Source organism: Solanum stenotomum, chromosome 5, assembly GCF_019186545.1.
Source record: "Solanum stenotomum isolate F172 chromosome 5, ASM1918654v1, whole genome shotgun sequence".
Lineage (NCBI taxonomy): Eukaryota > Viridiplantae > Streptophyta > Magnoliopsida > Solanales > Solanaceae > Solanum > Solanum stenotomum.
The window spans coordinates 38,515,194-38,530,360 of record NC_064286.1 but is presented as its reverse complement, the minus strand read 5'-3'; the positions used below and the strand labels follow the sequence as shown (position 1 = coordinate 38,530,360).

Here is a 15,167-nt window from a genome sequence, read left to right as displayed (position 1 = left end):
CCTCAATTAGAAAGATGATGCAAATTCTAAGGAAATATGAGCTGGTTTCAGGACAAATGATTAACCTGAACAAAAATTTGGTCTACTTAGATGAAAAAGTTTCTATAGGAGTTTGTAGTAGGATAAAAAGACTCACTGGAATTAGACAAGGGTCTTTCCCTTTCATCTATTTGGGATGCCACATTTTTTATGGAAGGAAAAATAAATCACACTTTGAGAATTTAGTAAAGAAGGTAATGAAGAGATTAATCTCCTGACAGAACAAGCTCTTGTCCTTTCATGGAAGATACATTCTGATAGCCCATATATTGCAAACAATGCTCCTCTATTTATTGTCTTCCATGAAACCCCCCCCCTNCCCCCCCCCAAAAAAAAGTGTAATTGATCAGTTGTATAAAAATTTGTAAGATTTTTCTAGGGTAATGCAACTTGAGCCAGAAACAAACATTGGGTATCATGGGATAATATGTGTTACCCTAAGAAGGAGGGAGGTTTGGGTTTCAGGTCATTACATGACATGTCCAAAGCTCTATTTGCAAAGCTATGGTGGAACTTTAGAACAACTACATCCTCTCCGTGAGAAAGTTTCATGTTGAATAAATACTGCAAAAAACTTCATCCAATTTTGGCTTAAGGACAGGGAACATCACATGTGTGGAGAAAGATGATTGTTATTAGGGAAGAGGTAGAGCATAACATTTGGTGGCAGCTAAAGGATGGAAACTCTACTTTCTGGTTTGATAACTGGACCAAACAAGGAGCACTCTATTAAGTAGAATGAGATACTGCAGTAAATGAAGAACTGGAGGTAAAGTCTTTCAGTAGATATGGAACCTAGGACATAGAAGGTCTGAGGAGGGTATTGTCTGAAAAGATGGTTGTATATATTGTGAATCATATTAAGCCTCCAGAAGATAACCACAACAATGATGCAACTTGGTGGATGGGTAATTCACAAGGATTTTTCATAGTCAACTCGGCCTGGAATTTAGTGAGGCACAGGAAAGAAAGAAGAAGGGACTTTGATTTCATATGGGCAAAGGGATTGCCATTGAAAATCAATTTCTTTGTTTGGAGGCTATGGCTCAGTAGAATTTCCACAGATGAAACTCTGAAAAAAATTAAAAATTCAGATTGTATCAAGATGTTGGTGTTGTGAAGTAAAGGCAGAAGAAACTATGATACATGTTTTCCTAACAACTCTCATAGCCAAGAGGTTGTGGATGCAGTTTGCTATTTTTGCAAATATAAATATGAAGGACATGCACTTACAACAACTTATTGTTCAATGGTGGAGTCTAGATGCCAATCCTAGACTTCAACTACTATATAGAGCAATCCCAGCAGTCATTATGTGAACAATATGAAAAAGGAGAAACAACTTGAAACATGAAAGACTATTACATTTGAAAACATGTGGAGCAAATAGAGGAGATGTTGAGGAAGCTAGTAAGAGGAGTGTATCCTTGGATAAGACCAGAAAAAGCAAATTGGCCACACCTAATAGCAAAATTGCAGAACTATATGCTCAAGATATATCACTACAATGTAGTTTGGCAAAGGCCAGAGAGAGACAAAGTAAAATACAACACAGATGGTGCAAGTAAAGGTAACCCTGGAGATAGTTCCTTTGGATTTTGCATTAGAAATCATGAAGGTAACTTACTGTATGCAAAGGCAAAAAGAATTGGAGTGGCAACAAACACAAAGGTTGAATCAATGGCAATCTTGGAGGCTTTGCAGTACTGCATGGGGAAGGAACTAATGGGAGTTATAGTTGGAAATAGATTCTTTGAGCCTAAAAAATGATTGAAAAACAGTGGAAGGTACCATGGGAGATGGTAGAAAGGATTGAGGAAATAAGAGTTCTTGTACACAAGCTACAAGCTACATTAACTCATACATTTAGAGAAGGAAATTGTGTAGCAGACTCTTTAGCAAATAAGGTGGTGGAATCACAAACTACAAAGGAATACAACACCTTTCAGGAGCTACCAAGTTCAATCAGAAGACATATTAATTTAGATAAAGCGCAGGTACCAAACTTCATATTCAAGAAAAAAAGATTCATAACACCAACATGTTGATAATGAGGAAGAAAAGCATAAACAGTCAAGAACAAGGGAAGCATAGATACAACAGTGTAAGAATAACATTGAACAAGAACAGTAAACATTGAGAAAGTGACAAGAGAAAGATTAATTACATCTGCGTTAAAGAGGGTTAGGACTATAATTTTCAGCCATCAAACGCTCCATCAAGTCAGGTCGCGGAGCTTTAGAGCTATACAGCACACAATGAAGCGAAATAGAGAGGGCGAGCTCAATGACTTACAAGATTAGAGATAGCAGAGCAAATACTAACGGTCAATTGAAAAGAACCCCGACCATCTGAGGAGAAAAGAGAAAAAGAAAGATATATATCAATAATATATAGGATAGAAACGACAAGAAAAAAGAGGATTGAGTCGTACCAGGAGCTAGAGAAGTAAATCAGCAATGCCAGTGCAGCCATGAGAGAAGAGTCTTCAAATTCAATGAAGAGAGAGTAAGCTTCAAGACAAAAGTATGAGGAATTACAACAGTGGACTAGACTAGGGAAGAGCTTTTAGAAACTCTTCACCTTTTTCTTTTGGGTTGGGTTTTTTTTTGGACTTTGGTCATTTTGTGTTCTTTGTTGGGAAAATTTTCAAAACAGCAATATTTTAGCATCTAATAGGACCCCTTGTCAACACTTTCAATATTTATTAAAAATGTCAATATTTTGGTTTGTTATAATGCTGACTGTATTTATTTAATTTATTTAATTTGAAAGAATACAAATTTTTAATATTTAATAACAGAATGGAGAGAATCATGGGAGAAAAAATATTTCAAAAAAGGTAAAAATATTCTCTTAATTTTTTATCCTTACTTGTTTAAACTTTTTTAAATATGATTTTATCTGAAATGTATTCGGATGGACTTCTTTAGATATGATTTTGTGTGTCATTATTTTAAAATGTAATTGAAATATAAATTGCAAGTGATATTGAAAATACAAAATGAGCCAAATAAAATACAAATCTATTTACTAGTAATAGTATGAATACGTATATAATGAATACGTAAATAAAATACAAAATATGTTTTATTGATGCAATTAGGATGAATACCTATATAAAATAAATAAACTGTATTTTGGTTATTTAGATTTGAGAATGAATACGAAATCAAATATAAATACAAAACTTGATGGTATACCATTAGGACGAATACAAAATCAAATCTAAATACAAACTATTTGATATACAAAGTGATATTGTAAATACAAAATAAGCAAAATAAGATAAAAACTTTGTTTTACATATGCAATTAGGATGAATACATTAATAATGAATACATAAATAAACTGTATTTTGGTTATTTAGAATTGAGAATGAATGGACAATTAAGAACTTCTATCCGGCAATTGATTCATCAAGTTCCATGGATTCAAGAAGAGTCTTTTGGAACCATCCATACAGTGGCGGCGGCGGAGATCTAGAACCCGACAGGGAAACCGCCCGAACCCTAAAACAAAATCACAAGAAAATCGAAAAAAATTATTTAAAAGACTAAAAATCTGAAATACATAAATATTTGATGATTATCTAACCAAACTCACATTCTACTAAATCTGAAATATTAAAACAAAATCACAAGAAAATCAAAAAAAAATTAAAAGACTAAAAATCTGAAACATATAAATATTTGATGATTATCTAACCATACTCACATAAAAATCGAAAAAATTGACGGAAAATCCGTAATATATAAAACCTGAAATACAAGATAATCGGTGATTTTAAAAATAAAATCAACATAAATATCACTAAATAATTGAAATTACCTTTAACAATTGAGATATTTCTTGAGTTAAGTTAGAGATTTGTTTAACAAATTAGGAGAACCATTCATAATTTGTATTTCTTGACATGCAAAGAAATTTGAAGAAAGAGAAAATATAAAACTTGAATGATGGGGAAAAGAAACGTGAATGATGGGGAAAGAAATCGGTAGTTATTTTTTTCTTTTTTCCTTTTTTATCTGTTATTGGATTAGAATTTGGTCTAATGATGGACTGGTTTGAGGGGGGAAATGGTAAAATAAATAATAATATGAATACAATTATTTTGTAAAGTATTGACATTTTGATATTTTAAATAAATATTTTAAAGTGTAGTTGTTTTGACTAATTATGTTAGGTATGTTGACTAGATTGCTATTTTTCCCTTCTTTGTTTCATGTTTTTTTTGTAGTGGGCCATGCCTATTTAGCTTATTGGTAAAAGGGTCTACGGACTAAAAATTCACTTTTAAAAAAATTGTTATAACAACTGCATATTCTTTTTGTTGACATGAAAATAACATAAATTAATTGTCCGAGCACTCATTTCTTTCACTTCTAAGTTATCCCTTTGACGAAAAAAATTATTATTCACATTATCTTTCAATATACTTTACTTTAATTGAAAATCAATGTTTAGCTGTAAAAAATTAAAATTTAATAATTTGACATATTGTAAGAAGTATAACTAACACAACTTCATCTTCATAAATTCAAATAAAATAATAAATAGTTAAAATAAATTAGGACCTTAAATGACAAACATTGAATCATAATTAATTACTTTTTAAAAAAATAAAATGTTTTGCTGTTATTAATAAAGTATTACTGCATTTTCTATAAATAAATGAGTACAAACTATACTAAATAAGATTTAAATAATAATTTTATAAATATAAAAATAATATTATTGAACCAGTGCATATCACGTATATGTATACTATCAATAACTAGTTTACCACTTTACCTCCTTCATTGTAAAGAGGTTCGTAGACATTAATTGAAATAAGATGCAAGCAACTGGTTATTGACGTTGACTATACTTCGACCCTATTTGGCCTATGCTAAAAATTAATATTGTGAGAAATAATTCAAATAAAATATTTAAATATTAGTATAACATGAAGATAATTAGACGTATTTTTTTTACAAGAATAAATTATATCTGCGGTATAAAATTCAAAAATATTAAAGTACAGCTATATAATTGTAACAAGAATATAGAGCAAGTGTAATTTTAATTTTTATCATTTAAATGTATAATTTAGATCTCATTAAAAAGGAATGAATTGCTATACGTAGTAATCTAGAATTAATAAGGGATATATGGATAAATATGTATTTATAATAGAAATATTATTTTTTTGTCAAGAAACATAAAATTTTAAGTTATTTCTTAATGTGGATAGCTCTACTATTTAAAAGCACTTTCACTTACGGACCAAACACCTTAAACTTCTTTATTAAAAAAATAAAATAAAAATGTTTGGACCAAAGAGTACCTATACCAATATCAAAGTTGTACTAATTTATTGAGAAAATTGTATATAATAGCAAATTATATATAATAGCAAATTATTAATTCAAATTAAATGCTATAAATATAGTTTGATTTAATTGTACCTCATAGCAAACTGTTGCTATTTCGCGCCTCTCCTGGTGAATCTCACTCACCACTCTCGTTCTCTCCCTCACCTCTCTCACTTTTTATACAAACGCAAATGTATAAAATGCGTTTGTGTTTGTATAAAGCAAGAGAAAATTGTATATATACATATATTTTTGTTCCCCTCTCTCCCCTCTCCCAGATCTCGCTCGCCACTCTCCCAGATCTCGCTCGCTCACTCACCTCTCTCACTTTATACAAAAACGCAAATGTATAAAATATGTTTGTGTTTGTATAAGCGAGAGAAAATTGTATATATACATATATTTTTGTTCCCCTCTCCCAGATCTCGCTCGCCACTCTCCCAAATCTCGCTCGCTCACTCGCCTCTCTCCTTTATACAAACACAAATGTATACATTGTGTTTTGTTTGTATAAAGCGAGAGAAAGTTGTATGTACAAATACAAATGCATATATTTTTGTCCTATACACTTATGATTATACAAATATGATCTTTCCCTGCTCAATTTTCTTTTGTCTTTCTCTCTTTCTCGCTTTATACAAACACAGATTATACAATTGATCTTTTGTATATGTATACCAAAGCAGATTATACAACTGCTTTCTTTTGTATATGCATAGCGAAATTATACAACTACTTTCTTTTGTATATGTATAGCGAAATATACATATTTATGTTTTCTATGGAGCGCAATTATGCAAACTATAATTATAGCATACAAATATGATTTTTGTGTTTGCTATATGTGAAGTTGCTCTAATTTATTCTCTTCCGTTCATCTTTACTTGTCCATTATATTATTTTAAAATGTCTACTCATATTTGTCTAATTTATAAAACTAATAAATAACTTAACATTTTATCTCTATTTTATTCTTATTATTAAATATTATTCGTTTTTCAACGTATACAGATAACTTATATTTAATTAGGGTGAATTGCTAAAATTATTTCTATCATTTATTGTTGCTTAATTCATATTTCAAGTCAACAGTGGATAATTATTATCAGAGAAAGTATATTTTACAATTAATTTCATGGATTTTATTGAATCAAAGTCGAAAAAATTAACTTTTGTGACCAAAACATAACTCAATTATTATGCTTATATATTAAAGAAATAATAAACACCGAAAATGTTATCTGATTCTGAAATAATGCAAGTAGGCTACCATGTTGTAAATTTGATTTCATCAGTAATTAACTTTACATAATATCCATATGACATCACTTAAAAAATATATTTTAAATTATTTTGTTTTGTTAAATTCAAATGCCGCCAGTGGTGGTTGGTTGAAGCATTGACCTTATTTGTCACAAAAGAATAGCACATGGAAACACACACCATAGCTTTCAAAATAATAATAATAATAATAATAATAATAATAAATAGAGAATGGTACATCTTTCTTTTTCTTTTCTATTTCTTTCTTCTTCTTTTTTTCTACCGTTCTACTAAAAAAATAAAAAATAAAGGGGAAATTAAGTAAATACTCAATAAAAACAAAATAATTACAAACATATACCCTTTTACGTTCATACCTCCACTAAATAATTACATTATATACCCCATAATTAATTTTGTTTAACTAATACTAAAGAGGTATCATACATTGTATTGGTATTACTAAGGCCAGGGGCGGATCTATGAAGGGGTGTGGGGGTGCCACGCCACCCCCGAACTTCGACGGAAACTCTATATATACATAGGTATATATATATATATAATATTTATATAAATATAAAGTGTGTTACCTAGAGAACAAAACTGGCTGGTAGGAGGGCAACTTTAGAAGGTTGATGTTGTGGGTTCAAATCCCATTTGTATCTATTTTTGCTGCAAAAGTTTTTAAAGAAAAATAAAGGCTCCAAGCACATTTTTTTAAGGAAAAACAGCACATTATTTTTTTTTTATATAATTATTATGGACTTAAATTAAATTAATTACATTATTACTCCTTTGGCTTTTCACTTGTTTATTTACTTGTAAAGTTGACTTTGATTTTACTTGTTGCTACGGCAACTGTGGAAAGAGCATTTTCATCAATGAAGCACATAAAAAATGAAGTGCGGAATAGTATTGGTAATCAATATTTAAATCATTGTGTAGTGTGTTACATAGAGCGTGATGTATTTATAAATGTTAGTAATGATGTTATTATCGATCGTTTTCAGAATATGAAAACTCGTCGAGGACAATTGTATATGAATGATGAATATTTATAATATTAGTAATAATATTATTGAAAGTTTTAAATTTGTTAACTTCATGCTTTTAGTGTGGAGTGTGAATTTGTAATATCTTATTATTTATATTTTATTGATTGATTTATGATATATATCGAAAAGACGAATAATTTAATCAAATATAAAATTAATTTAATCGATAAGGCTATTTGGCACCCACGAACTCTAAATTCTGGATCCGCCACTGACTAAGGCTGATAATTTCGCTAAATTGATACCAAGTCAATATATATATATATATATAGAATGTATATATATAGAATGTATTGGTATCATTAAGGTTTCTGAACAGAAACTAGGGGTGTACAAAACCGAATCAAACCGCAAACCGAGTCAAACCAGAAAAAAAAACTGACTAATGATTTGGTTTGACTTGGTTTGGTATTGGAAAAAAAACCGACTATACTTAGATTGGTTTGGTTTGATTTGGTTTGGTTTTAACTAAAAAAAGTCAACCCGAGACTAAACCAAACCCGACATTATATATATAGTTTTTAAAATGATTTAGTACTATTAAATTATGATCATTTTTATTATGACTTATCAATTTGCAATATTTATTTTATATGAATTCATTATTATTTTTTATCGAATATTTTGGTGTCATCATTCATTTTATATTTTGTGTTATTTTCTTAAGAAACACCTTAGATAATTGTATTTTGGTTGGACTAAAGAAATATTTGGAGTACAAGTTAATTATTTGTTTGTATGAATACTTTACCGGAAAAAAATCAGAGGTTTGTTAGTTTGGTTTGATTTAAAAATTTAAAAATTTGACACAAATGGTTTGGTTTGGTATTTGAAAAATCCGAACCAACCCGAGGTTGAAAAACTTGAAAAAACCCGAGTTTTATTAGTTTGATTTGGTTTATAAATTTAAAATTTTTATACAAATGGTTTAATTTGATATTTGAAACACCCGAACTAACCTGGTCATGTACACCTCTACAAGAAACCTTAATGATACTAATTTATATAGTATATGATACNAAAATCCGAGTTTTATTAGTTTGATTTGGTTTATAAATTTAAATTTTTTATACAAATGGTTTAATTTGATATTTGAAACACCCGAACTAACCTGGTCATGTACACCTCTACAAGAAACCTTAATGATACTAATTTATATAGTATATGATACTGATTTAATATCAATCAAGCGTAAAAAATCAGTCTTAAAGAAGGGGGTTATGGGTTGTAATTATTTATGAGAGAATGAGACTATTTTTTAAATTACTTTGAGTTTAGGTATGAACATATAATTATTTTGATTTTTATAACCCATTTACGTCGTTTTCCCAAAAATAAATAGAGAGTGGTCATTTTAAAGAAGAAGGAGGATAAGAAACATCGCTATAAATTATTTTTTAGATAATTGTGTCTGAATTAACAGGATACAACTTTCACAACACTATGTTCCTGAGACGATTCTATTCATTTTTGTTATTACTTTTCTTACACTTCTTATCCTCCTTCTTCTTTAAAATGTATAAACAATAATTAGTAGAAATATGAATTGAAGGTGTGAAGGATTAGTCAGTGTGAAGATGGATGATGATTTCAATTTAAAGATGATTGTCTATTATCATTTTTTGTGTTGTTAGTTGTTGTCTTTCACAAATAGTAATTATAATATTTTTTTCATTATATTATTGGTTATTAATATTTTTTCCAAATAATAATTATAATATCTTTTATATATATAATATTAATTATTTATTAAAATTTATTTGTAGAATAATTGAAAGCTTTATTTTTACTTATTTTCTTAATAATAAAATAAAATTAAATATGCCTGAGATGTACGCCCCATATCGTGGGGCTTACGCCTTGCCCCGTGATATATAAAATGCCTTGCGTCCGGCCCCACCTTTTAAAACAGTGATTTGAAGTAAAGTTATATTTCTGGCTTGTTTCCACTACATTTTACCAGGATTCATTACAACACACTTTGGAAGCCTTTTGTTTCATAGATGTTCCAGCCTGCAACTCCCTCCTTGTGTGAATTTTTTCTTAATGTTTTAGCTGGTAAAATTAGCATAAAAGACGACTACATAAAACAGACGTGAAGAAACAAAAAGCTAAGTTAAAAACTGATTATACACAGATGTCACTAGTTGTCGACATTAACTTTACCTAATTGTCCTTCCCAGTGATTAAGCAACTGAATTTTAGTATTGATAATCGAACACAGTTACTTCAACCTAAATTAGACCAAACGACTTCAAATACCCTGATAAAACTGCATATTTGCATAATTCAATCCCATGATGTTCCACTAGTAAAACTCATTCTTTCTTGAAGTTTTGCCAAGTGTTTCTTACCGTTAAGATGTGCAGCCATAGCAATCTCATCAGGGCACCTAATGTCACAAAAACTACACCACAACTTAGAATTATGAGTAGTAGCACCACCAGCATTCTTCACTTGTGTCTGCCTTTGATGTTGCCTGGTAGTAGCTCCCAGTTGGGCATTTTCTTTAGGTTTTTTATTAGTGCTGTTCTTGTTTTGTGCTGCAAGTGCATGTTTTACTTGCTTCTGCTTAAGCTCTGGTATATTTGAAGTAGAAGGTGGGTTTCTTTCAGTTTTGGCCGTTCTCTTCAGCTCTTCACACTTTATCCTATGTCTCGTCCCTAGAAGATGGCACTTCAAGTCATGCTTTGAGGTGGTTGTCACTTGACATACCGCACAAGTCCACTCTGTCTGAACATTCTTTAGAGGATTGATTTCTGGGAGTTTAATCTCCTTGGCATCTGCTGGAAATGCTGTATCCTTGATCTGCACACCTGTTGTTTTCTTCTCAATCTGAATTGGATGTTCCTTCACACTTTTAACCTGCAGTTCCACAGGGGACGTTTCAATCACTGGCATACACATTATATTTGCTTGATTATAGAAAAATAAATACCATGCTAGAACAAAAGTAGTATTAATGTTTAAAAAAGAATTAAGAGCTTCAATACTCTCTCTTCTTTAGTGACTTCAGATGTTCACAGGAGAAACTGAGGTTCGAGAATATACTAACATAATTGAATCTTGCAAACTTCAAGCAGGATAAACTTTACTAAGTGCATCAGTTTAATGTTTGGGCTGTTCCGTGATTGTTCAGAATATATGTAGTCTCTGCTTAAGTTTAAATGATAATGCACTTGATCTCAGAGTGCATTATCAATTGCCATCCTCCACATCAGCCTAATCTTTTGTCCTCATATACAGCTAAGCCCTCATCCTGCTCTTTTCCTAACTTGACCACCAAGAGTATCAGTAGCAGCTAATTAGCTATTCTCATGGGAACATCAAGCTCTCCTCTTTTGATCAAATGCTTGCTTAACATTTGTGAAGGCATAATATCCCAAAATGACCACGAAGATCAAGGGTTAAAAAATAATAACCTGTTTAGGCTCAACTGCTTTATTAGCACTGTGCTGTGGTTGTGCTGCAGATGCATGTTTTACTTGCTCCAGATTAAGCTGATTTGACTTTGTTGGAACGGGTAAACTTCCATCGCTTTTCGACGTTTGTTCGCAAGTTTTCAGCCCTTCATACTTAGCTTTATGTTTCCTTCCGTTAAGATGGGACTTCATGTTCTGCTCCGAGGTGGTTGTCATTTCGCATAATGCACAAGTCCACTCTGTCTGAACTTTCTCTGAAGAAGCAACCTCTGGAAGTTTTATCTTTTCAGCATCTGCTGGAACTACCAATTCCCTGACCTGCAGTCCTTTTGTTTTCTTCTCAATTATAATTGGATTTTCCATCAAACTCTTAACCTGCAGTTCCGCAGACACCTTAATCGCTGACATACAGATTACTCTCTCTTGTATATAGAAACACAAAACCTAGGCTAGAATAAAGGTGGTACTTTATGTTTTTAAAAAATTAAGAGCACTAAGTATTTCCCTTTTCCAATGGCTTCAAATTTTCACAGGAGAAACAGACACTAGAGAGTATACAAAGATAGATGAATCTAGTGCAAACTTCAAAAACAATTAATATTACAAAGTATGCCAGCTTCAATTTCAGGTTATTCAGTGATTCTTTAGCATACACAAAGTTTCTGCTTGGTCTAAATGATAATGCACTTGATTCAGTGTGCATTATCATTTGCCATCTTTGTCTTGGTCGATGAGCCTAATTTTTATTTTCATAAACAGTAAGTTTCATCTCAAGCTCTCCTCTTGTCATCTATCATCAATTAGCAGTTAGTTTAATATTTCATCTACCAAGGTATCTAGAAGAATACTCGTGAACATATAATACTCCTAAAGAAAAGTAACTTAAGGAAATTCAAGTGTAAAGAAATATAACCTGTTTGGGCTCAGCTGCTTCATGTTTTGCCATATGCTCCATCACTGTGATATCTTCCCAAACAGGACCACCCCCTTCACATTGTGTCTGATTAGGAGTACTATGATTGTTATTTATGGGAATTCAAGGAATGAAAGCATGTGAACACAAAAATAGTTTTTCACTACAAAAGAACACAAGTAATTACTTCTGTTGTTAACAAAAGGAAAATTCAGACTCTTGAATGCTTTATTGGAGAAAACTGATAACTGCATAATGTCATTACAATAACCTATTCCTCATGTACAAACAATAGTTCAAGAGTTGAAAGGTACACAACATCTATGCAAACAAAGCATTCACAAATTAACTGGAAATACGCAAATCTCAAAAATTGGTGCATGATATCACATATATGCAAGTCATTTAACTTGTACTCAACTGCTAATGCAACTTTTCAAACCATTATGGGGTGAAAACCCCAATAAAGCAGCAACAAAAGAAGTTAAAAATTGTTTCATTAAGTACGGGGAGCTAGGAACAATGGGTGAGGCACCTGGTTGGGGGTAATCCTTCCTGCTTCATCACTAGTATCAGTAGGCTTGATCTCTTCTGCATGATGTTTCGAACTATAATCCTTATACTGCACACAGGAGATCATGATAAGTACACTTGTTGAGAAAAAAATCAATACTCAAGCAGACGTTGCTATAAAATCCAGTGGAATATGCAATCATACAGTTGCTTTAATGGTGGTAATTTAACTTTTGGCTACAGAAATGGGTAGTTGTCTCAACTTTTATATAACTAACTGAAGTACATTAAAACAAGTCTATTTCCAATTCAGTAATGAACCGTCTACTCCTTGCTGAAGTAATGTCTGACATACCTTGTTTGCAATATGTTTCTCCAGAGCATCCGATCCATTTTCTTCGAGATACCCCTCTACCACAGACAGAAATGTTTCATTCTTGAGAGATTGATCCTCCATTGGCTTGTTAAACCAGTCGGCAACAGTTTGAAGGTTGACAGACAAGCACAAACATGAAAGGCGTAGATAAACATAACAAGAACTATTAAACTGACTGATACTATCGTGCCATTTAACCAGTAAACATGGACGAACTAGAACTTCATAAAGATAACATGCCCCGTTAAACCGTGGTATCACCAACCAACATATGGTAATTAATTTTATATGTGGCCACAGAGGAACCCTGCCAAAGTAAATGAAAAGTGATTAGTATATGCAAGAGGAGTAATTTCTCATGTTCAACCACATAATTTTCCCCTAATGCTTCAACAAACTCTCTAGCAGTCTAGCTCAGCAAGGGAATTTAAGAAACACAAGCAAGAACAGACCTATAAATACCAACACAGACGAGAACCAAAATAAGTGCATTTTAAGACATTGACGATGAATTTGTTAACCATTAACGACTTCGAGTTTGCCCAATAATGTTAGTAACAAGCTAAGTGTCAATAATTCAAAGAGTTCCATATAATTACAAAGGACATTACCATTGGATAAATTTGTCAAATAGGTGTTGGAAGAGAGAAATAAAAGAAAAGATAGTCCAATATATGACGAGCTTCCTCATGTGATACTTGGAGCCAGTCTCAATTGCTCGTATTGATGCACATCTGCAGTTGCACAAAACAACTTACCAGTAAAAATTAAATACACACCCATTACCCACTAACTAATATTGAACAATCAAAACTTACATAGGATAGCCCAGAGCAACTACGGGCCTGCAAATTCAAAAAAACAAGTGTATCAATACATGCAAAATACGTAGAATCAAAAAAAAAAAAAAACTTATGAATCTTCAATTGTAGCTAAAGTTCTTCTTTATTTAAGTCTTTCTTCTTAACTACCATACAAAATTTTCATCTTTTAACGAAACAACACAAACTGGAGTGGAGCGTAGAGAGAGAGAGAAAGTAAATCTACCAAGCTAGGCAATCGATCAAGGGAAGTGCAAATCTGAGAAAATCCATTCTGGAAAATTTACTCTTCTCAGCTCAACTGGAGTTTTATGATCCCAAGACTTTCTGAAGAGGGAAAACAAGTGAACAGTTTTCAAAATAGGTGTTTCTTTTTCTATTAATAACAGAAATACCCAGTAAATGTTGTGGTTGAAAAGTGGAAAAGCAAGGCTAACTTTGGAATTGAATCCTTGTTTCCAATCAAATAAAAGCATTAAGTTTTTATTTTATTTTTTCAAATTGTAATTAACATCCCCTAATGTATAAAAGTTGAGTCACCATAGTAATTAATGCGATTCCTTCACCTTTTTGGTTTCACATATTGAGATATTGATTGTCCCTTCAAATCCTTAATCATGAAGGAACTCGTTCCTTCAACTACTTCTTCAACTTTCGCCTACAAAACACGGATGGATATTCATTCAAATTCCAGCCTCTTCATATATTTTACGTCTAAAAAACGGGGTAGAAGATAAATTTGATCAATCTAATGAATAAAATTAAATGTTTTGTAAAATTTATCTATATCACACTAATTTAATGTTCTATATAATACGGATCATATTTTAGTATTAAGATTAATTTACGGATCATTTGGTAGAGTATATTAGTAAAAATAATGCATGTATTAGCTTTGTGGGTTAGTAATATCTTAATTGGTATACGTATTCATATTATGTATTGTGTATTAATGTGTGTATTACTAATACCATAGATTTCTAGGTATGAGTAATGCAAGAGTTTAATGCACGTATTAGCATGGTTATAGACAACATTGCCCCTTATATCTATGGCATTAGTAATGCAAGAGTTTAATGCACGCATTAGCATGGTTAAAGACAGCATTGTCCCTTAATTTTTTTTACATCTTTTTCACCATAATTGTGAAGGATATCTTTGTAATAACTATTTTTATGTAAATATGTTATTTTTAATACACTAAACCAAACAATACATAACAACATAGGTAATCATCTATGTATAATTAATGTAAGTATAACTAATACAAACATTTCTAATGCAAGCATTACTAATACACTATACTTAACATTATTTTTATAAACTCTACTAATCGACCCGTTAGTGTTGTCAAGATCTTGACCCATCATGAATGGCATCCACACTAACCCTCCAGTGGGCAAGGGCG

At 31.4% G+C, this 15,167-nt stretch overlaps 2 protein-coding genes across 2 annotated transcripts; one reads left to right on the top strand and one right to left on the bottom strand.

The window, feature by feature from the left end:
- The first annotated feature begins 1,434 nt into the window (after positions 1-1,434).
- On the top strand, positions 1,435-1,809 carry LOC125863924 (uncharacterized). The gene has a single exon (XM_049543895.1). It carries the CDS (start codon positions 1,435-1,437, stop codon positions 1,807-1,809), a length of 375 nt encoding a protein of 124 aa, XP_049399852.1.
- An 8,017-nt stretch (positions 1,810-9,826) lies between these two features.
- Positions 9,827-14,107, bottom strand: LOC125865866 (uncharacterized). The gene is made up of 8 exons (XM_049546121.1): positions 13,986-14,107; positions 13,757-13,783; positions 13,550-13,672; positions 12,918-13,245; positions 12,585-12,671; positions 12,050-12,136; positions 11,137-11,511; positions 9,827-10,579 (listed from the first exon to the last, which is right to left on the bottom strand). The coding sequence occupies exons 1-8, from the start codon at positions 14,030-14,032 to the stop codon at positions 10,004-10,006; spliced, it is 1,650 nt and encodes a 549-aa protein (XP_049402078.1). The 5' UTR covers positions 14,033-14,107; the 3' UTR covers positions 9,827-10,003.
- Positions 14,108-15,167: the final 1,060 nt, after the last annotated feature.

Excerpts from the sequence above, each read along its gene's own strand:
- LOC125865866 (XM_049546121.1), bottom strand. The coding sequence starts at position 14,032 with ATGGATTTTCTCAGATTTGCACTTCCCTTGATCGATTGCCTAGCTTG. Across the intron at positions 13,673-13,756 it reads GTTGCTCTGGGCTATCCTAT|ATGTGCATCAATACGAGCAA; the intron begins GTAAGTTTTGAT and ends GTGCAACTGCAG. Across the intron at positions 12,672-12,917 it reads AGAAACATATTGCAAACAAG|TATAAGGATTATAGTTCGAA; the intron begins GTATGTCAGACA and ends TCCTGTGTGCAG.
- LOC125863924 (XM_049543895.1), top strand. The coding sequence starts at position 1,435 with ATGTTGAGGAAGCTAGTAAGAGGAGTGTATCCTTGGATAAGACCAGAA.